At 43.5% G+C, this 23,884-nt stretch overlaps 1 protein-coding gene and 1 long non-coding RNA gene across 2 annotated transcripts in view; one reads left to right on the top strand and one right to left on the bottom strand.

Annotated features, from left to right (window-relative positions):
• AGR3 (anterior gradient 3, protein disulphide isomerase family member) overlaps positions 1-23,884 on the top strand; it is a 48,286-nt gene that overhangs the window by 4,135 nt on the left and 20,267 nt on the right. The window contains exons 2-4 of the mRNA XM_033930958.1: positions 9,707-9,850; positions 13,981-14,044; positions 16,018-16,070. Of these exons, the coding sequence (XP_033786849.1) occupies positions 9,745-9,850; positions 13,981-14,044; positions 16,018-16,070 (223 nt within the window). The 5' untranslated portion in view covers positions 9,707-9,744. The remainder of the gene's footprint in view (positions 1-9,706; positions 9,851-13,980; positions 14,045-16,017; positions 16,071-23,884) is intronic.
• Positions 371-15,913, bottom strand: LOC117354096. Its single transcript, XR_004538115.1, has 3 exons — positions 15,862-15,913; positions 8,325-8,379; positions 371-776 (listed from the first exon to the last, which is right to left on the bottom strand). It is a non-coding gene; the product is annotated as an uncharacterized LOC117354096 (long non-coding RNA).

Raw genomic sequence — 23,884 nt, forward strand, 5'->3', positions numbered from 1 at the left:
TAGTGCTGCCTAGGCAGACACAATTCTGTAAACGGCACCTAGTGGCTGATTGAAAGCCACGTCAAGAAGTGCCTAGAAGATAGGTGCTGCTAGGTACCATTTATAGAATGAACCCCTGAGTGTCCACCACAAGTCAAGTTATGATCCTTAAATTATGGTACAAAAAACAGCAAAGGGGTAAAAACCACCACAAGAGAAAATAGTCCAAAACAAAATAGTGGTGAATGTGCAGAATAAGGATGACCCAGGAAGTAAAAGTATAAAACTATAAAAGTTTAATAAAAATCTAATCTAATCAGTATTTCTTAATCAAACATATCCAGTACAGGTTCAAGGTGATTTACAAGAATTAGAAACCCTTGCAGTATCAAAGGGAAAAGGCATTACATTGTAGAGGAAGACTAGTAGTACACTAGTGAGTAGACTACACAAGTACAGTAAGGGAAAAAGTTACAACATATTGTAGAGGAAGGTACATTTTTGCAAGTGAGGAAAGTAAATACTACATGTTAAGGATGACTGCTACATTGTCATGAAGAGAGGGTGGAGTCACTGAGCTGAAAGGAATTTATCAAATAGGAGCATTTTCAGTCTTTTTCTGAAGGTGTGGTAGTTCTGTTCTGTTCATTGGAAGAGCGCTCCAGGTTCTTGCTGCGCCGTACGTGAAAAGGGTGTTGAATATTCGCTTATACTTCACTCCCTTGGATGAGGGGATGATCAGTTGGTAGGTGTTGGTAGGCGAAGATAGAGTTGGATTTGGAGAACAGGTGGATTATCTGCTGAGGTGAGTTGGTGCTTAGTGCATGGTGTACAATGCAGGAGATTTTAAACATGATTCCGGCATTTATAAGCAGCTAGTGTAGTATGAGGTAGTATGCAGAGACATGGCAGTACCTTTTTAGGCCGAAAACCAGCCTGATTGCAGTGTTCTGAATCAATTGGAGTTTGTAAATTTGGGAAGAGGTTATGCCCACGTAGAGGGAATTGCAATAGTCAAGTTGCGCTAGGACTAGCATTTGAAACCAGAATTGCAAAGTGGTTGTTGTAGAAAATAGTCTAAAACAAAACAGTGGTGAATGTGCATTATAAGGATGACCCAGGAAATTAATATACTGTATATATCTATATATTGTCACAAGGCTGCCCCTCTTTCTAGCGAGGAAGCCTTGCCAGAAAAGGGAAATAAGGTTAAAACCCTTGAAAGTATTCCTAAGCCTGCTAAGGAGAGTCTCAAAGCAGCTTCTAGGAATACTTACAAACCAAGTCTTCCAGCAAAGAAACCTCCTAAAGCCCTGTCTAAAGCAGGCAGATCTGGTTTAGCTTTACCTAAGCCAGTTATAAGAAAACCAATGGAAAGACTACAGGAGGCATAGATCCAGGGAACGGAAAGAGCAGGGCTGGAATACAAGCCACTGCCAAACAGGCTCAAACTGGTTTGAGCCAGGTGAGAAGCTCTCTGAGAGTAGGTTACCCTAACACACCTGCAGGGAGGACTAATCAGATTCCTGCAGTGAAAGAAGAGGGAGTAGTTTTCTCAAAGGAGTGGAACCAGCTCCAGAAGCAGTTGGAGGGCCAGCCTCAGAGTACACACCTGCTCCCAGCCCAGCAAGCCAGTTAGCCAGTTGCAAGCCCAGAGAATCAGGAAGCCACAATCTACCTCCTGGCTACCAGCCAAGGCAGAGGTTAGTGAGATAGAAGCCCCAGAGAACGGTGAGTCTTTGTTTGGGCAAGACAATGAGATGGCTGAGGACCTTGCTTATAATATGGAGATAGAAGAAACAGAGTTGCCCATTATAGAAGGAATGGACATAAGCTAATCTTTTCCTGTTAAAAAAGAGCTGGGATAAAATTTGGACTGTTTACTAGATTAAGAGAAGGCTGAAAATTTTGTTTGAAGAAAACTTTACAGTTGGGACAAGGTTTTTTTTTTCTCTCTTTTGAGCAATTGTTTGTGTTTGAATGCTGCAATGATATACCAGGTGATACAAACCTGGAAAAGCCTGTTTGAAAGTTTGCTTTTGATCAATAAATTATACCAGGAAATTGCACCTCTGTCATTGGACATGTTTTTTTTTATTATTCCAATACCAAGCTACCAACAGAACCTCACATAACCGCTCAGCTGAGGTTTTGTGTGCACTGGGTAAGGCCACTTGTTGAGCCCAGCTTGGCCATGCCCGGTCACAATATATACCAGGACTCGACAAGGTCCGTGTTTCAGCAAATAATGCCTTCATCAAGAGTTGAGTTGTCCTCACTGCATCATATAAATAAATTGCTACTTTAAAAAAACTGAAGGGTGAAGACATAGAAACATGATAGCAGATAAAGGCCAAATTGCCCATCCAGTCTACCCATCCACAGTAACCATTATCTCTTCCTCTCTCTAGAGATCTCACTGACTATCCCAGGCTTTCTTGACTATCCCAGGCTTTCTTGAAATCAGACACAATCTGAATCTCCTAGCAGCTACAAGTGAATGAGTGCAAAAGAGCATTGGGTTGCTAAGCTATGGTCTGATGCTTATGGGATATCTCTTAAAGGGTCAGCACCTGTATTAATAGCCCCCACACCCTCTAATAATGCCCAGGTGTGCCTTCCTATTACAAAAAGTGCCCCAAAAATCAGAAAGACTTCATACCTTCCCATGACCCTCCCATACCTGTACCATAAAATATCTATGGTGATCTAGGGCAGTGGTTCCCAGTCCTGGAGGACCACCAGCCAGTTGGGTTTTTGGGATAGCCCTAATGAATTATCATGAGAGAGATTTGCAGATAATGGAGGTGACAGACATGCAAATTTGCTCCATGCATATTCATTAGGGCTAACCTGAAAACCTGACTGGCTGGTGTTCCTCCAGGACAGGGTTGGGAACCACTGATCTAGGGGGCAGGAAGTAGCAATCCCCAGTCACTCCTGCCCTGCCAATGCTGGAATCCAAAATGGCACTGGTTACCCCTAGTGTTTCTTGCAGTACTACAGGTAGGGGATAATTTTTTCATTTAAGGACTTCTTTGGAAAGATGACTTCTAGAGGTATTGCCATGACACTGCTGCTAGGGGCCATTGGCACCATTTTGTATGATAGCACCAACCCAGGCAGCAGCAAAGGGAATTGATGTTGCCCAGGATCCCGTTGTTACTCGTTGATCACCAAGTAAGTTACAGAGGTGAAGGAGTAGCCTAATGGTTAGTGTAGTGGACTGAGGTTCTGGGGAACCAGGTTCAATCCCTACTGCAGCTCTTTCTGATTCTGGGCAAGTCACCTAAGCCTCCTGTAATATGCTAGCCCAGTGGTTCCCAACCCTGTCCTGGAGGACCACCAGCCAGTCAGGTTTTCAGGGTAGCCCTAATGAATATGTATAGAGCAGATTTGCATGCCTGTCACCTCCATTATATGCAAATCTCTCTCATGCATATTCATTAGGGTTATCCCAAAAACCCGACTGGCTGGTGGTCCTCCAGGACAGGGTTGGGAACCACTGTACTAGCCTGTACACTCAGGAAAGGTTGGGGCCAAACACCAGTTCATAACAAAACACTTTTTATTCTTTTAGTTTGCCTCACACTTTACAAACAGTTAGCTTGGCTTATCTCAGCCAAGCAGTTACAGGCATCAGTCCTTTCCCCTCAGCTCTGCTCTCAGCTAATGTCTAGGGAAAAATCAGGAGTTCTTCTCCCTCACTCAGGGACCTCCCTGAACTGATCCCAGGTTCAGGTATACTGTATATTCTCCTCCCTGCCTGAGGACTGCCCCAGTGACTCAGCAAGACTGCTGACCCAGTGCATGCTGGGATCTGTAGTTTCTGCACCACTGGGCCAGCACCCTCTGTTGCCCAGTGATATAATGACATCATTACTGAGGGAGAATCCCTAACTCTTTTATACCTCCATTGCTCCAGGTACAAAACTTAAATTGTGAGCCTATGAGGGAGAGAGAAAGTAGAGTACCTACATATAATATGTACAGTACTGCATACATCTAAAGTGATTTCTTCTTTTTTTATCTCTTCGTCAAATTCGTTCTATTCTTTCATTTCTCCAACCTTTTTCCATCCAAATTATTATTCATTCCTTAGTTCTTTCAAAGCTTGACTATTGCAATTCTATTTTAATTGGTTTATCATATCATCAACTTCATCAGTTACAGTTAGTTCAAAATACTGCAGATCAGTTACTCTATCATTGTTCAAAATTTGATCATGTTACTCCTTTCTTAAAGGCTGAGCACATTCTTCCTGTCTCTTATCGGATTGCATTTAAGTACAATATTCTTACTTTTCAAATTCTTTACAGTGGTCTTCTTTCTTTTTTTTAATTTGGTTATTTAGTTCAATACTCTCTCCAGAGAACCCTTTGGGGTCCTTTTTACTATGCTGCGATCGCAGAATTGCCCCACGCGCTAAACCCACGCTAAGTAGCTAGAACTAATGTCAGCTCAATGCTGGCGTTAGCGTCTAGCACATGTGGTGATTCTGCGTGCGCTAAGCGCGCACTAAAAACGCTATTGCAGCTTAGTAAAAGGAGCCCTTTGTTCTTCATCTCAATCATTACTGAATGTTACATCATTTAGGCTGTTCACAGAAACTCTGCCTTTTCAGTTATGGCTCCTACTCTTTGCAATTCCCTTCCCCTATACCTCCATATCAGTGGTCTCAAACGCGCGGCCCGCCAGATACTATTTTGCAGCCCGCAGTCTGTACTAGAGCTGCCCGCTCTTTGCAGCATCCTCCAGCTTCCCCCTGGCCTCCTGCTCTTACCTTCAGATAATTACCACAGCCTGCAGAGAGGATTGCCGATGCTGTAGCGATCCTTACAGGCTGCTATCGTCCTCAGCAGAACATTCCCTCTACCGTGATCCTGCCCCTGACATCAGAAGAGGGGCGGGACCGCATCAGAGGGAACATGCTATGGAGGTCGATGGCAGCCTGCAAGGAATTCTACAGCACCGACGATCCTCTCTGCAGGCTGCGGTAATTAGCTGAAACTAAGACCGGGAAGCTAGGGGGAAGCTGGAGGACGCTGCAAAGAAGGGGGGAACATGCAGGCCTTTGGGGGGGAGGGGGAGGCTTATAAACTATAAAGAGTTTTACCTCGTGCAAAATTGTCATTTCTGTAATAAGACATTAACTTTTTTTTTCTGCGGCCCTCCATGTACCTACAAATCCAAAATGTGGCCCTGCAAAGGGTTTGAGTTTGAGACCACTGCTCCATATGGAAAGGTCTTTTAAAAGCTCTGCTAAAAGCCTACTATTTCTCACAAGCCTTTAATATATACAGTAGTTTGTTTTTTTTCTGATGAAGATTATTATTTTATCCCGTAACCTCAAGTTACTGCATTTCTCTTTTCTCTTTCAAAAATTATAATTTTTACACTTTGCTTTGTTCCTTATGTTTCCAGTCTTGCTTGATAGTATTTTGATTTTTTTAGTTTGTGTTTTTCCTCCCTTGCCTCAATTTTTATTGCTTAGATTTTAACCTTGGTGGTACATCAAATAAATTGAACTTGAACTAGTAGTGCTATAGAAATTAGTAGGGGGAGGGCCGAGCACTGGCAGGGGGGCAGGGTGGTATAGTGTAAGAGATAGAGTTTAAGGAAAAAGGCTGGCTTTATTGGTGCCCAATTTGATCAGGGATCAGCCTGTCAAGCAGGAGGATCGGGTGCTGCATTAGGGGGTGATGTTGATTTAGGGTTGGGAGGAGGATTGAGTGCCACATTAGGGATCTGGAGGCTGTTGGGGAATGAAGGGATTTTGTCAGGGAGATAAGTTGGTGTTGGGAGGAGGATCAGGTGCTGCATGGGGGGAACAAAATATGGTTTTGCCACCCCCAACTAGCTGTGACAGTTAGGCACTGATTCTGCAAAATGCCTAAGTTCCGGAAGAACATCCAAAGAGTGCCTAAGTTCATTCCATAGAACTCCGACCTATTTGAAGCCCAAACTAAGCTCAAAGCTAGATCTGGTTTTCATTCACCTACAATATAGGCATGATATGGACAATCTAGATCACTCAGTTTTATGTAAATGAATTAAAGGTTGCCCAATCTGAGTCATTGCCCAAACCCACACCCATTCCACACCCATGCTTGTTGAGTGTAGGAATCCCTACTGTTGAGTTAGGCGCGAGTTTTAAACATGGGCGTCTATGAAATTGTGGCTGCATCTACAAAGTAGCATCTCTGTCCTTTGGACAAAGTACCAATTATAGCTTGTTAGACACTTAATTGGCTCATTAACTACTTAGATTGGACACCTAAAGCATATCTAACTTTAGGCATGACATAGGCGCCCTTTATAGAATCGGGGCCTTAGTGCCTAGAACTGCATTACATGCTTAGACCCATATTGTGGAGGGTCTATGCTAAGGGTCCAAGCATATAACGCACTGTCCATACACTAATTGTGCCCTGTGTGGTAAATGCAGGTAAATTGGTGAATGGGAGGTGAAAGATTGATATGCACAGATGGGGAGAGGGTCCTTTGGGTTATAGTATCTGAGGGTTTGAAGACAACAAAACAGTGTGGCAAGGTGGTGGCTGTAGCCAGAAGGATGCTAGGCTGTATAGAGAGAGGCATAATAGCAGAAAAAAGGAGGTGTTGATGCCCCTGTACAGGTCATTGGTGAAGCCCCACTTGGAGTATTGTGTTCAGTTTTGGAGGCCATTATCTGGCTAAAGATATAAGAAGACTTGAAGCAGTCCAGAGGAAAGCAACAAAAATGGTAGGTGTTTGCGCCAAAAGACATACAAGAAGAGACTGGAAGACCTGAATAGGTATACTCTAGAAGACGGGAAAGACAGGGGAGATATGATAAAGACATTTAAATACTTGAAATGCATTAATATAGAAACAAACCTTTTCCAGAGAAAGGAAAATGGTAAAACTAGAGGGCATAAATAGAGGTTATAGAATGGTAGACTTAGGAGTAACGTTAGGAAATTATTTTTCACCAAGAGCGTAGATGCTTGGAATGCTCTCCCAAGGGAGACGGTAGAGAGGCAAATGATGACGAAATTCCAAAAAAGTGCGGGATGAACATAGAGGATCTCTAATTAGAAAACGAATGGTACAAACTGAAGAACTAAGGACGCTAATGGGCAGACTTGCACGGTCTGCAGTGGCATTGTAAGGGAGGTAGTGCCCGGGACAGTGGCACCCTGCATCGCTGCACTGAGACCCAACTCTTCCCTACCACATGAGCACCCCCCACACTCTTCCCATGTTGAGCACTCCCCACCCTGCGTATCTCATGAAATATTTGCAGGTGCGAGCAGCATCTTCCACATGCTGCTCGCACCGGCCTTGGCTCCCTTCTGATGTCACATCCTGTTCTGTGACCAGGAAGTAACATCAGAATGGAGCTGAGGCCGGGTGCAAGCAGCAAGTGGAAGATGCTGCTCGTGCTGGTGAACATTTAAAGAGGTACGCGGGGGCAGAGAGTAGGAGAGGTGCCAGTATCCGCTGTAAAGATGAAGACTGTGGCAGTCCGGCCCCCTCCCCTTACTATGCCAGTGATGGTCTGTGTCCTATATATGGAAATTCAATTTAGGATGGACTGGGGAGGGCTTTGACAGGAACTCCAGTAATTTGGAAATGAGAATGGTACTAGGGTAAACTTTTACGGTCTGTATCCCACAAACAACGAGATGGATTTGGATAGGCTGGAGTGAGCTTCAACAGCAGCCCCAATAGTTGGAACCTAAGGCTAATAACAGGCAGACTTTACGGCCCAGAAATATCAAAGAAAAAAACAATTTAATTTAATAATGAATTTATAAAGTGTGTAACTATTGGGCAGACTGGATAGACTGTTTAGGTCTTTATCTGCTGTCATTTACTATGTTACTATATGGGCATGTCCTACTACTACTATGTACTACTATTTATCATTTCTATAGCGCTGAAAAGTGTACGCAGTGCTGTACATTTAATATTCAATAGACAGTCCCTACTCAGAAGAGCTTACAATCGAATTTGAACAGACAGACAGGACATCTCAGGGTTGGGGAATTTCTGGCAGAAGGAATGATGCAATGGGTATAGGTATCTGAGAGTGAGTGGGAGATAAGAGTTGAAAGCAGATTCAAAGGATGCCCTCTGCATTTACCACACAAGTTTTGCACTTATCACATGTTAATTTTTGCAGTACATGTGAGGCAAGTGCAAAACTTAAGGCACTTTTGAAAAAAAAAAAAAAGAAGCTTTAAGTAATCGCCATTATCCTAACCTGTATCTCATCACCTGCCAAATGTTTTCCTCTACAAACCTCTAGGGAATCATTCATCCTGCAGTACTCCAAGAAATCTTAGAAATAAACCTACCTTACCAGCTGAGGAACATTTTCAATTCTGTGTCTCCCAGGAAAACAATCTTGCCCTGCAGGTTACCAGTAAGGACAAGGGGGGGGGGGGGGAGAACAAATAAATTTTAATTTTGGAACAGAAATTCCAAACCCAACTAAACTAAAAAATATCCTGTTTAAGTTTAGACAGATTTACAGAATCTAGACTGTTGAATAGCAATGACCAACTCAGTCTTCTAGAGAATATTTATTTATTTCCAACATTTAATATACCGTATCATCTGCAATGCTCAGTGGTTTACAATCAAAAACATACAAAGTCATTTCATACAATAAACAACAAACAAATATTATTACAACTTCATTCTTAATAGTTCCAGCAGGTCTTTCCTTCCCTCTTTCAGGGCTGTGATGTTTCTTTTTGTATATGTTAAGGCACCAGATCAGGGGTAGGAAATTCCAGTCCTCGAGCCAATCTATTTTACAGCCATAATTAGTGCCACCCAGTCTCAAACTGGAACCTCATTTAATTTTCATTGGGATTCTTATTTTGATTAATTTCACACAATCATGAATGGAAAGTGATTGCTTCTGTGTTAATTCATAGGCTAATAGACATTAAATCAATTTTGCACAAATTAGGGTATCGTTTTATTAAGCTGTAGTAAACGGTCATACACAAGGGATGGGAGGAAGGGAACTGCCGGCGAATCCTGGGACTAGGGCTTATTTTTGGAGTAGGGCTTATATTAAGATATCATGATATGGCCCTGCTCTGGTGGAAAGTTTCCTGTGGATAGTCGGAAGTTAACCCACATTAACATGTTGGCTTTGAAGTATCGGGGCAGTTTTCATAACATTTGGGGGGCAGGTGTCCAGTCTGCAGAAGGAGTTGGTATATTTGTTGTAGTATTTGCTGAAGGTTTGCCAGTCGATAGTTGTGAATTGGTTCCAGCTTAGGTCTGTTCTGGACCCTAGGTCTTGCTGCACAAGGGATGGGAGGGAAGGGAAGCTGGGCAGGGGTCCTGCTGCACGAGGGATGGGAGGGAGAGAAGGAAAGATTCTGCAAATGTGGGGGAGAGAAAGAAGAAGAATTGGGGTGAAGGAGAGGAAGGGAGAGATGATCATGTACATACCCCGAAAATAAGACCTAGTGCCTTTTTTTCGGGAAAACACAGTATCAACTTAGCCAGCTATGTCTTGGCCAGTCATAAAAGACCTGGAAATTCAATGCCGGTTGCCAGATATGGTGTTGGAATTGAATTTTCAGGTTTAATGTGAATGTAGGAGACAGCTATCTCCTGCAGTCTGAATATCAAGCAGAATATGATGGAATATTAACTTAGACTATAGGCACAAATGACCTAAGGACTAACAGAGTTGTTTTGCTTTGTTTTCTAGCCTACAGCTGCTTCTAAGACACTTTCTTGGAGAAAAAAATGCTGCAATCAACTTTGGCTCTCGTTTTCGTTTTGATTGCTGTCTCTTCCAACCTGGCTATGGCTATCAATAAGGAAAAGAAATTACCAGAAACACTATCAAGAGGTCTTACATTTTTTATTTTGTCTTTTATTTCCACATTATTCTTAAACTTTTTCCACCGGCAAAAGTTTCAAGTATACCGAATGTTTACACCTTAATATTCCAATGTATACGGTGTTTTTCCAAATCATTTCAAATTATTATTTTACCTCATCTTCTAAATTTATATCAATCACAATTAACTAAAGGTTGTATTTCAGGTACTATGGCAGAGTCTTTAATCATTGTTTTGTCGAAGCCAAATGAAGACCCCCTTTTAGTTTCGAACTACAGGCCTTAGTTCTTTAATTAATGTGGATTTTAAACTCCTGGCTAAGCTACTGGGTCTAAGATTAACCAAGGCTCTTCCTTATATGATTGGTATGCACCAAACTGGTTTCGTTGCTCAAAGACATTCTTCAAATAATACTAGATTGGCATTTCATATGCTAAATTTATCAGAAACAATGACTGATCTGGCTTTCTCTGTTTCTTTGGATGCAGAGAAGACCTTTGATCGTGTGGAATGGACTTTCATATATCAAGCAGTACAGGATCTGGATTTATTCAAATGATTCAAATCTTGTATAGTTCCCCCTCAGCCAGGCTACATATTAATAATACATTTTCTGAGTGTTTTTGTCTGAAGAGGGGAGTTAGACAAGGATGTCCCTTGTCTTCTTTGCTCTTTGATATTGTTCTGGAACCCTTGTTGTTGGTGATACAGCAGGCAAAAGAGATACAGGGGATTCATTATGCAGGTCGGGAAATAAGATCTCTGTTTATGCAGATGATATTTTGCTTCATTTGAAGAATCCCGAATCCACCGTTCCGCATTTACTGGAATTGATTGATATGTTTGATAAATTCTCTGAATACAAAATAAATTGGAGCAAATCAGAGGTTCTTCCATTAAACATACATTGTGCAAAATGATTATTTGATCCATTCACTTTCCTTTGGAAGGAAGAGGGTATAAAATATTTAGGTATTATGATTCAGAAAACATTGGAAGACATAATGATAGTAAATGAAAAATCTTTATTGCTGAAAGTCAAAGAAATGTGTGAGCATTTACATCTTTCTTGGTGGGGGAGAGTCCAAACTGTCAAAATGATGATTTTGCCTGTAGTTTGCTACCAAATGAGTATGTTGCCAGTTTATTTTCAAGGGTCCTTCTATAAAAAAATTAAATGGTATTCTTACTAAATTTATTTGGCTAGGTAAAACTGCTAGAATAGCTTTAGTATCTTTGTAAAAACCAATTGCGGTGGGTGGGGTAAATTTTCCAAATTTTTATAGATACCATCAAGCATTTATTCTGCGTCAGGATATGTACTGGATCCTTCCTGAAGTCTTGGAGCATCTTCCAGATTGGCTTTATTTAGAATGGCATCTCATGTCCCCATTACGACTATGTTATGTGTTGAGTATCAAATTGCCCAGAATTTATAAGGACAATAGCATCCTTTTTACCACCTGGAAAACCTTAAAATTTATTGATAATTTAACATCCGTACCAGTACAAAAATCCACGTGTCAATCCTTATGGTTGAACTCCAAGATTCAAATTGGCAAGTCTAAAATCCTCTGGAAGCATTGGCTGCAGGCAGGCATACACACTGTGGCCGGGCCCGTACCCGAGTAGGTGGGAAACTCCGGCCCGGACCACAAGCAAGAATTTTAGGACGCCTTTTATATGGTGGTGAAAGGAAGACCCGGATACCGGATTCCTTGGAAAATAGTACCAGGTTTATTAGTGTCCCAAAGTACAAAGAAAAGAAAACAGAAGCAAAAAGAAAACATTCACCTTGGTTTGTTAGAGTCCTTTGGGTGCATCCTGCACGCTATTATATTACAGTCCAGGTGAGTCTCAGGTGTTTTACTGAGGAGCTGGATTGCCCCTCCTTATCAAAAGGAAAAATACTATAACATCAAAATATTATATCAGTTCAATGCCTTCCTTGGCTCGTATCCCCACTGGGATTTATTGATCTCTCTGGACCTCAACACCTTATGGCTTTATAGCTGAGCACGGCTTGTGTCAAGCCTTTTCCCCTCTCAGCTCCCTTTATCTTCTTGACACGTTTTTCTCACCTAATTAGCTCTGCCAGCAATGCTCTGGCTTCCGGTGAACTTGGAGAAGTTCTTCATGAGATTAGCTGAGGACTTTCACATACGTATCCCCCCAGGTCCATGTCCTCTTCATTTACATTATCACTCAGGACACTGCACATTTCCCATTCACCCTCATGGGAACTCTGGCTTAACATTTCCTCATTTCTCCCAGTATGTGCATCCCATCCCCCTCTCTGCAAGTCTGCCAAAATGCCTGCAGCCTTTCCTTGGGGATAATTTCCCAGCCCTTCTCTCTGGGGTTTAAGCTGCCAGTCACTGTACCTCCCAAGTGCTGTACCACCTTTCCTTAGGTGCTGGCTTCCTGCCATACGCTCATACTGGGGCTTAGCACCCTCTGTGACCTGGAACCTCCTTGAATGGTTTGGCTTCTCTCATCAGAGTCAGCTGTGTCCTCCTTTCTCCACCCCAACTGACTTTGCCTATAAGGCAAACTCCCGGGTCGGACTCCACCCCTCTCCAAATTGGTCTCAGGTTTCTCCCTGACTTGGGGAAAGGAGTGATAGGGGAAATTAGTGGTTTTCAGAGCCTTCCCTAACTGGCTCTTCAGCTGTGCTGGGACCTGCCTTGGCTTGCATTCTTTTGGCTGAGCCAGCTGTCCTGGCTCCATGCCGGGTTTTACAGAGCCCTGTGCTGCATTCTGGGGAGTTTTAGCCGTAGTTTTCACTGTGACAGGAGCTTCCCTGTCACAACACATTAGATGATGTAATATCAAATGGGAAAATGCTTGATTTTTCACAACTGCAACAATCATTCGGTATCTCAAAGTCCCAAGCATATAAGTGGTTGCAGCTGAAGGAGGCCATTCAGAAAGGGTTCACTGATTGGCGGAATTTAAAAGATCAGTATAGTTTACTGGGCCTATGCTTCCAGACAGATTTCCTAGGTCATCAGGCCACCAAGTGGTATAAATTAATATCGGAATATTTGAACAAAAACCCAAAAACTAGTCTGAGAGACATTTGGAGCATTGAGATTAAGCAGCAGATTTCTGCTTCTCAATGGCCACAGATATGGACTTGGAGGATGAGATGTACAGCGTCAGCATCTATGAGACAAACATGGTTTATTCTGTTACATAGATGTTTCTTGACCCCTGTTCCTTTGCAAAAATTAGATAGTTCTAAATCTAATAGATGCTGGCACTGTCATCTAGACATAGGGACACTGGATCATTTGTTGTTCTATTGTCCTTTGATACTCAACTTTTGGAGGTCAATAAGGGGACAGATTAATACCATACTGGAGTCATCGATTCCATTAACATATGATGTAGTCATATGTGGGATGATATTGCATCTTAAACCCCCATTGGACAGATATTGGCTTTTCTGGGATAGACATTCAAATGGTTACTCGCAATTGGAAAAATTGGGATCGCCTTAGTTTTACTTTTTGGTGGGCGAATTTATGCTTATGTTATAAGTATGAGAAGTTGAATGCTGGGGCATAATAAGTTATTCAAATTAGTTTGGGGGTCCATTGACGTCTTTTGTGGCTTCATTATAGTTGTCTTATCTTTATTTTCCGTTATTTTAGCACACACACTATCTCTTTTGCTTGGTTTTATTCCCATGATGGAAAATGTTGGTTGGGAGAGGGTTTTTTTTAAATTTTTTTTTGGTATTGATACTGATTGATTATTAGTGCTTATTATGATTATTAATATATGTGTGTTATTGTTTTGCACTTTTTGTTAGCTTTGAAAACTTAATAAAGATTTTTTAAAAATATATATATATATTCCAATGCATAATCACTGTGCATGTCAAGAATCTAATTTTTTTTTTTACTTCACTAGCTCTGTAAGTTTTAGCTCATTCTTCCAAATGACACTGGGATGTCAATATAGGCCTAATCACAGAGTGGGAACAAAGTCTTTAATTAAATTAGGCCTCAGGTTTGTTGTTATTTTTTTCATTGTTTATGTAGTTTTTGATCGCAACATTTTTGTCACATTACTTAATTTGCAGAATCACAGTAATCCACTAACTGATAATATTTTTTTTGTACTGTAGGTTGGGGTGATGAAATCCCTTGGATGCAGACCTATGAGGAAGGACTCTTCCATGCACAACAAACGTAGGTAAAGAAATTGTTACAAGAGTAATTGAATGTTGGTGCTGAGATATACACTATCACTAGACCAGTGTTTCCCATGTCGGTCCTGGAGTACCTCCCTTGCCAGCCAGGTTTTCAGGATATCCACAATGAATATGCATGAAAGAGATTTGCATACAATGGAGGGAGTGCACTAGACCACAAGACTTTGGTATGCAATCTGCCTTCAGTAGGTGAACAGCAGACATGTCAACCCCATTTATGATAGCGGAGGAGTAGAACCTCAAATTTATTTGCAGTTCAATGTCTTTACAGACTCTTAAATACACATTCAGAAAGGCTTCTGTAAAGATGTGGTGCACTTGTCCTTGTACTCCATTTGGAGCCTTGCTCTGCCATTGCTTCAAATTATTATTTTATAGATCTATTAAACACCTAGAATTGCCCAAAGTGGTTTACAATTCATTGAAGAAGAAGAAGGTACTCTTAAGTATTTTTCCTATCTGTCCCAGCAGGCTTACAATCTAACTGTCGTACCTGAGACAATGGAGTGTTAAGTGACATGCCCTGAGTACATGGAGAAGTTTGGAATTGAGCTTGCAAGCAACATCAGGGTGCTGAGGCAGTAGTTCTAACCACTAAGCCACCTCATGCGCTCTATGGGCCTGATTCTGTAGAGGACGCTTAGTCTCAGCAGCCGCCAAAGACATGCATAATTGCTTCTGTCTGTAACCCTGTCTAATCCCACCTAACCCCGGCTAACCACCCCTGATGTAGTCACCGCAGGCCATATAAAACGGCCAGGTGGGCTGGATTCGGCCCACGGGCCTTGTGTTTGACATATGTGATCTAGACCTGTTGTTAACTGAGTCTATGACCCTGATTGGCTCAGTCAAACCAATAAGGGCCTTAAACTCCTCCCGCTTGTATACAGGGGAAGGGCCTTTGGTGGCTAGCCCTCCCCATACAGGCCTCAGAGGAGGAGTTACGGAGCATCCCTTCTGCTCCCAACTTCCTTGAAAGGTATGGGGGTATTCGGGGGACCTCCAGTGGCAGGAGAGAGTGAGCATGTAACACACACAGCATCTGTGCACTTAAAAAAAAAAAAAAAGTTTCATGCCCTGAACAGCTGAGTGGCAGGAGGCTGCTTTTAGGGCTTCCCCTGCCAACTTTGCATATGTGTGAGAGTTGTTCTCACAGCGATCAATTGGACAGCAGAGTTGGGGATTACAACGAGCCTCCGCATGAATCGTTTGCATGCAAACTTTTTAGTTCATGGAATAGCTCTTTTTGAATCAGCCAAAAATCAGATCAGAGCAGACCCACATAGTCCTGCCGATCCTCTATAGTGCATCTAGCCCTTGATAGGTGCATCCTATAAAGTTGTGCACATCAGTTCTAATGTATAAATCTTCAGAAAGTGGGTGCACTGTTTGCAAACAGAAAGCACTATTTCTGAATAGTTTGCCTTCGTCATGAATAGTATGTACTCATTTCCCAATAGCACCATCTGCATCTGTGTGCACTATTGGGATAGAGTTTGCACCCTTCTGAAAGACTGCACACTGTTCATGAAGAATCTGCACTACTGGGAGCCACACACTTCATAAATAGTGTGTATACGTTTGAAAGAGTGCAAACTCTTTCAGAAGATTGCTCACTATATGATGAAATAAAAAAATAAAGCATGAAAAATTTTGAAAATTCCCATGGAAACTAAAGAAAATGAGAAGTTTTGGGCTGCATACTTCTAACAGACAACACACAATAAGAAGGCACTTGGCTCAATAAACAAGACAACTATATCACTACTTAAAGTATAGCAAATGTATATGGACCTGAAAAGTCAGAGGTGTGATGCAATATTCACAAAGACCAACGTGATCTGAATATTAAAGGATTAAATATTTAAATAGGACATTGTATCAAATTAAAATACATGAATTTGACTTGATTTAGCATCAGCTAATTAAGACTTCTTATATTCTTTGCAGCAACAAACCACTGATGGTAATTCATTATTTGGAAACATGCGAGTATTGCCAAGGTACTTATAAATACATATATTTTTCAGAAGATACATGAAATCAAAATTTGGTTTTACTTTAATTTAATTGCTTACTTTTATTCTGCCTTTATCCAAAATGGAATACAAATAAACACACATAATATACATTGTAGGCACTGTTCTGCCCAGTTGTCAATCAGCTGCTAGGTGCCGCTTATAGAATCACACCTAGTGTGATTGGCTAGGTGTCGCTTGGCGTCTTAGAGGTAGGCACCAATACATTAGGCGGGGTTTTACTGGGCCTAATTTACCAGCACCTCACTTGGATGTCTAGTGATACCTAAGACAATGATGCCTATTCTCCATTCTTAACCACGCCTACTTTTCAGGTAGGCATCATTTGGCATCGCTGGGTACTGTGACTTAGGTATCACTAGGTTTCCTAAGAGTTCCTCACTGAACTCTTAATTGGTAATTTAATTTATTTTTTTGATTGGCTGAAAACTGACATGGTCAATTACCATGCTAATTAAGTCAACTAATAAAAAAGTTTACTCACATTATCCCAGGACAAGCAGGCAGCATATTCTTGACTGATGGGTGACGGCACCGACGGAGCCCCGGTACGGACAATTTTAGAGTGATTGCACTCTAAGAACTTGGAAAGTTCTAGTAGGCCGCACCGCGCACGCGTGAGTGCCTTCCCGCCCGACAGAGGCGCGCGATCCCCAGTTTCTTAGTTTCCGCGGAGCTAAGAAGACGCATGTTTCAACGGCTGTTGAAAACTTTTGTTCTTTTCGCCTTCCCGCTCGCGTAAACTTCGTTGGAAATATTGTTTCCTTCTTTTTCTTTTCTTTTCTTAAAAAAAACAACAAAAACTAATTGTGTTTTCTTTTCATTTTTTTCGATTTCGCCCCGGCGGGGCCTATTGCCACCATCGAGGCCGAGGCCTTCGATTTGGCAGAAGCCGTTTTTACCTTCATGCCCCCTCAACCCGGGTTTAAGAAGTGCCAGCGGTGCGCTCGACCAATTTCACTCACAGACCCGCACAACTGGTGTCTGCAGTGTCTTGGTCCTGACCATCGAGCGTCTACCTGCACCCGCTGTGCGACTTTAAAAAAGAGAACGCTTAAAAACCGCCAAATCCAACAGCGGTTATTATTTGGCGCCGAGATGTCTGATTCCGCAGCACCGGCACCGACATCGGCCCCATCTCAGTCGGCACCTACTTCATCGACACCGCGCGATACCGCGCCGGCGTCGCACCCTGCAGGTAAGCCGGCTAAGAAGCCTTCCCCGTTGGAGCGTCCTCCGGTCTCAGTAGCAACGAGTCCAGTCCTGCCGGCCTCGAGGCGCCCACGGAAGTGCTCCGCTCCTATCGAGGTGAGCCCCTCGACATCGGGTTCCTCATCCTCGGAGCGTAGAGCGGCACCACAGGTACCGCAGAAGAAAAAGGCGGTACCGGTGCCTTCGCTGGACGAGCAGATTGCTGCTGTCCTGCAAGTGCAACTTAAGGAGCAGTTACAACAACTCCTTCCTGCACTTTTGACACCGAACCTTCCAGTCCCGGTCCGGTCTGAGCCACCGGTACCGACAGTGGAGCGCCCTCTTTTATCGGCATCCACTTTGTCGGTACCGGTCCACACTGCTTCATCGACTTCGATGCCAATTTTAGCTCCGGAACCGAGAGCTCAGCACCAGGCGGTGCAGACTTCGATGCCAATGCAACATGTCACATCTCCCGGTACCATATCTATGAGGTCGGGTAAGTCGGCGCGCAAAACCCGACACCAGGAACCCTCCACTCCGGAATCTCGAGACCGTGGCTCTCATATTAGGGATCCTGATTTGTGGGGTGACTCTGAAGACCCTTTTCTGTCTGAGGGCGAGTGTTCCTCTGACGAAGAGGATCACCTTATTGTAGATCCCTCTTCTAAACAAGATTCCACATCCTTTACCTCTTTCTTAAAAGAGATGTGTGAATCTCTTTCTATTCCCTTGGAGGCTGAGTCTAAGAAATCCAAGGCATTCCTTGATGCTCTGGACTTTGACCAGCCTCCAAGGGAATTTCTCAAACTTCCTCTCCATGACATCTTACGAGAGACGTTTTATAAAAATCTAGAGACTCCCCTGACTGTACCAGGAGCTCCTCGTAAACTGGACTCCTTATACAGGGTTATATCCATTCCTGGTTTTGACAAACCTCAGCTCCCGCATGAGTCTCTTTTGGTGGAATCCACACTAAAGAAATCAGCGGGAGCTAGTGTGTATGCCTCAGTCCCTCCTGGCAGAGAAGGAAAGTCAATGGACAAATTTGGCAAACGTTTATATCAAAATGCCATGTTAGCCAATAGGTCAGGAAACTATGCTTTCCATTTTTCATTTTATTTAAAGCATCTCATTCAACACATGGCTGCTTTTGAAAAGTACCTCCCTGACCGCAAGAAATCTGCTTTTCATGCCTGCTCTTCCTCTCTTCTCCAGTTGCGTAAGTTCCTAGTTCGGTCAATTTATGACACTTTTGAATTGACTTCTAGGGCCACGGCTATGTCTGTTTCCATGCGTCGGTTGGCATGGCTCAGAGTCTCAGAGCTCGATGTAAATCATCAAGACCGCCTAGCGAATGCTCCCTGCTTAGGTGATGAGCTCTACGGAGAGTCCATGGATTCCACTACACAAAAGCTGTCTGCCCATGAGACTCAGTGGGACACTCTCCTGAAGACTAAGAAAAAGACTCCACCTGCTCGGCCTTTTCGCCAACAATCCGCCTACCAGCGCCGCTATGCTGCCCGTCCCTTGCCACCGGCTACTCAACAGCCTAGACTTCAGCGCCAGCAACAGCGACAACCACCTAGGCCAGCCCAGCAGCAACAGGTGAAACCTCCTCCACCACAAAAGTCTACTCAACCCTTTTGACGTGGTTCTCCAAAGCATAGCCAGTATTCCACCATCTGCTCTTCTCCCTCGACCCATAGGAGGACGTCTTTCGTGTTACATCAGCCGTTGGGAGAACATCACATCGGATCAGTGGGTCCTCAACATCATCCGCCACGGCTACTCTCTCAACTTTCAGACACGTCCTGCACAAAGTCTGCCAAGAGAGTCTGCTTTGAACACCTCTCCTTCTTCAGGAGGTTCAATCCCTCCTCCTCCTGAACGCCATAGAGGAAGTTCCTCTAGATCAGAAGGGGCAGGGATTCTACTCCCGTTATTTTCTGGTCCCCAAAAAAACAGGGGATCTCAGACCCATCCTAGATCTTCGCGATCTCAACAAATGCTTGGTCAAGGAGAAATTCAAGATGCTTTCTCTGGCAACTCTTTATCCTCTTCTCCATCAAGACGACTGGCTATGCTCCCTCGATCTCAAAGAGGCATACACTCATGTACCCGTCAATCTGGCCTCCAGACAGTACCTCCGCTTCATGATCAATCATTGTCATTACCAATACAAGGTGCTGCCCTTCGGTCTTGCCTCCTCTCCGAGAGTGTTCACCAAATGTCTGATTGTGGTGGCTGCCTTTCTACATTCCCACCACCTTCAGATGTTTCCTTATTTGGACGATTGGTTAATCAAGGCCAATTCATCTCAAACAGTACTCCTGGCCACCAACCAAACCATCCTGTTTCTACAACTTCTGGGGTTCGAGATCAATCTACCCAAATCTCATCTCATCCCCTCTCAGAGACTTCAGTTCATTGGAGCGGTGCTGGACACAGTCCTCATGAGAGCATTCCTGCCGTCCAACCATCTTCAAACTCTTCAATCTCTATGTCAGCAGGTACTTCCTCAACGTTCCATCTCTGCCAAGCAAATGATGATACTCTTGGGTCACATGGCCTCCACAGTCCATGTCACACCCTTCGCACGTCTTCACCTGCGCACTCCTCAATGGACCCTAGCTACCCAGTGGTCGCTCACGACACATATCTGTGACATCATCTCTTCGTCAGTCTCTACAATGGTGGTTGATATCCTCAAATCTCTCCAGAGGTCTTCTGTTCCATCTTCCTCCTCATCAACTTGTCATCACCACCGACGCCTCCCCTTATGCCTGGGGAGCTCATTTGAACGAATTCCAAACTCATGGACTTTGGACAACCCAGGAAATGAAACATCACATCAATTTCCTGGAACTCAGAGCGATGTTTTATGCCCTCAAGGCCTTCCAACATCTTCTCTTTCCTCAAGTCCTCCTGCTGTGCACAGACAATCAAGTTGCAATGTACTACATCAACAAGCAGGGGGGGACAGGCTCTCTCCTCTTGTGCCAGGAAGCCCAGAAGATTTGGGCTTGGGCGACAAATCACCAACTATTTCTGAAAGCTATCTACATTCAGGGAGAACAGAATTCCTTAGCGGACAAGCTCAGCAGAATTCTCCAGCCTCACGAGTGGACACTCGATCCTTTAACTCTACAGTCCATCTTCGCTCAATGGGGCACTCCTCAGATAGACCTCTTTGCAGCTCCCCACAATCACCAGCTGCCCCTCTTCTGCTCCAGACTCTACTCTCCTCGCAGTCTGGCAGCGGATGCATTTCTCCTCGATTGGTCCAATCTGTTCCTGTACGCTTTCCCTCCTCTGCCTCTCATGTTAAGAACCTTGTTCAAGCTCAAGAGGGAACGAGCCACCATGATTCTGATTGCTCCATGATGGCCCAGGCAACATTGGTTCTCCCTTCTACTTCAACTCAGTTCCAGGGAGCCTTTTCTTCTTCCACTGTTTCCTTCTCTGCTTACGCAACATCAGGAGACCCTTCTGCATCCCAACCTTCCGTCTCTGCACCTGACAGCTTGGTTTCTCTTGGGCTGACTTCTCATGATACTCTTTTGTCTCAGCCCGTTCGTTCCATTCTGGATGCATCCAGGAAACCGGCCACACTGCAATGTTACCATCAGAAGTGGACACGGTTTTCTTCCTGGTGTCTTCTTCATCATCATGATCCCACTTCCCTTGCAGTGGAGACCTTGTTAGATTATCTTCTTTCTTTGTCTGACTCTGGCCTCAAGTCTACTTCCATCAGAGTCCACCTCAGTGCTATTGCTGCTTTTCATGAGCCAGTCCATGGAAAAATTATCTCGGCTCATCCCTTGGTGTCCAGATTCATGTGGGGTCTTTTCAATATAAAACCACCTCTCAAAGCCCCTCCTGTGGTCTGGGATCTCAATGTGGTTCTTTCCGCTTTAATGAAGCCTCCATTTGAACCTTTGGCTACCGCTCCTTTCAAGTTTCTTACTTGGAAGGTACTTTTTCTTATTGCTCTTACCTCTGCCAGGAGGGTCAGTGAGCTACATGCACTAGTTGCTGATCCACCATTTACAGTCTTTCATCATGACAAGGTGGTTCTGCGTACACATCCAAAGTTTCTCCCTAAGGTTGTCTCTGAATTCCATCTCAACCAATCCATTGTTCTGCCTGTCTTCTTTCCGAAACCTCACTCTCATTCTGGAGAACAGGCTCTACATACTTTGGACTGTAAGAGGGCTCTAGCTTACTATTTAGAGCGTACTAACCCCACAGATCAGCTCCCCAACTCTTTCCGTCCTTTGATCCGAATAAATTGGGACGTCCTGTTTCTAAACGTACGTTGTCTAATTGGCTGGCAGCGTGCATTTCATTCTGTTATGCTCAGACTGGACTGACACTGGAAGGTTCTGTCACGGCCCATAGAGTTCGAGCTATAGCAGCATCTGTCGCTTTCCTCCGTTCCACTCCTATTGAGGAAATCTGCAAAGCTGCTACTTGGTCCTCAGTTCATACTTTTACATCTCACTATTGTCTGGATGCTTTCTCCAGACGGGATGGACACTTCGGCCAATCTGTTTTGCAAAATTTGTTTTCCTAATGGCCAACCTTTCCTCCATCCCTCTTTTTGTTAGCTTGGAGGTCACCCATCAGTCAAGAATATGCTGCCTGCTTGTCCTGGGATAAAGCACAGTTACTTACCGTAACAGGTGTTATCCAGGGACAGCAGGCAGATATTCTTGCGTCCCACCCTCCTCCCCGGGTTGGCTTCTTAGCTGGCTTATCCTAACTGGAGACCGCGCACCTCTGTCGGGCGGGAAGGCACTCGCGTGTGCGCGGTACGGCCTACTAGAACTTTCCAAGTTCTTAGAGTGCAATCACTCTAAAATTGTCCGTACCGGGGCTCCGTCGGTGCCGTCACCCATCAGTCAAGAATATCTGCCTGCTGTCCCTGGATAACACCTGTTACGGTAAGTAACTGTGCTTTACCCCTTTCCTCAAGTCATTTCATTGGCTTCCCATCCATTACCAATACAATTCATACTCTTTTCACTTATTTCCCCCTCATTAACTCTGTTCATTGGGCAAACCTTACTATCCATACCCTTCTCCTCCACTGCCAACTCCAGACTCTGTCCCTTTTGTCTTGCTGCACCGTATGCATGGAACAGAATGCCTGAATCATTACATCAGGCTCCAGCTCTAGCAACACCTAAGTCCACTTAGGAACCAGTAGGCATGATTCTATAAGCAGTGCCTAGCAGTTGACTGACAACTGGGCAGAGCAGTGCCTACAATTCTGAAGTTAGGTGTCATTAAGCATCCTTGATTAGGGTGTCTAGCGGCACCTAACATAGGCATCCTTTTTAGAATCTGGCTCTAGGTGCCTAACTGTTGTAGAATCACGCCTACCAAGTTAGGCACCTATTAATTTAACTCCAATTAGTGCCAATTAATAAGTGTTGAGTGCCAGGCACCAATTTAGCCTATTACTCAATTAAGTTAGGTGCCTACAGCGGCTGGGCACACTGATGTAGACATCTAACTTTAGGTCACTGGTCTCAAACTCAAACCCTTTGCAGGGCCACATTTTGGATTTGTAGGTACTTGGAGGGCCTCAGAAAAATTAGTTAATGTCTTATTAAAGTTTATAAATCTAGTTAATGTCTTATTAAAGTTTATAAATCTTTCCTTTTGGCTAAGTCTTAATAATAATATTGTAACTTATAGCTAGAAACAGATGATCAAGAAACTGTTTTATTTTACTTTTGTGATTACGATAAACATACCAAGGGCCTCAAAATAGTACCTGGTGGGCCACATGTTTGAGACCACTGCTTTAGGTATACTTTATAGAATTTGAGGTTAATTTGTGCCCTCTAGTACTATCCTAGTATTGAAACTCTTCCCCCACCCTAACCCTCAACATATGCTCGCACACAAACCAATAAAATTCTACCACTGCACCTCAGTCCTGTTCTGAACCAACTCCCTGTTATTCAAATACTGAGCCCAATTTATCAAGGTGACTGTAATACAAAGGATCCTAACTTGCAGTACCAGACCAGCTGCATTCCTCACCAATCCTCTGTAGCTATTTCACAGTACAACATTTCACTCTTGTAGATGTATCTATTGGTCCTGAACACTAGGGTCTTGTATCTGAACTAGCAAGCTGCTTGAAGAAAACTGTCAATCGTGTCTTCCAACTCCACCTCCTTTCCAGGGAGCTGCTCCTGCCCCCTCATTTTGTACAAAAGCAATCAAGTAGCAATGTAAGAAAAATTATAACAGGAAGGAGGGAAATGGGTGGAAAATCAGACACTACAGTTCTGTTCTGCTCTGTAGCAAGCACATTAATTAACATTATTTGTAGTATGTATAACCTCGGGAACACAGAACAAAAAATTGTAGAGGCTCGTTTTCAAAGCACATGGACTTACAATGCTACCATGGAACTTTGTAAGTTTATGTGCTTTGAAAATGAAAACCATAGCCTATCTAAAAACTGTTTTTCTCCTTGCAATCTTGCCAGGTACATGTGACCTGGGTTGGTCACTGCTGGAAACAGGATACTGGGCTTGATAAACCTTTGGTCTATCCCAGTA

The sequence above is a fragment of the Geotrypetes seraphini genome, chromosome 2 (genome assembly GCF_902459505.1).
Source record: "Geotrypetes seraphini chromosome 2, aGeoSer1.1, whole genome shotgun sequence".
NCBI classification, from domain to species: Eukaryota; Metazoa; Chordata; class Amphibia; order Gymnophiona; family Dermophiidae; genus Geotrypetes; species Geotrypetes seraphini.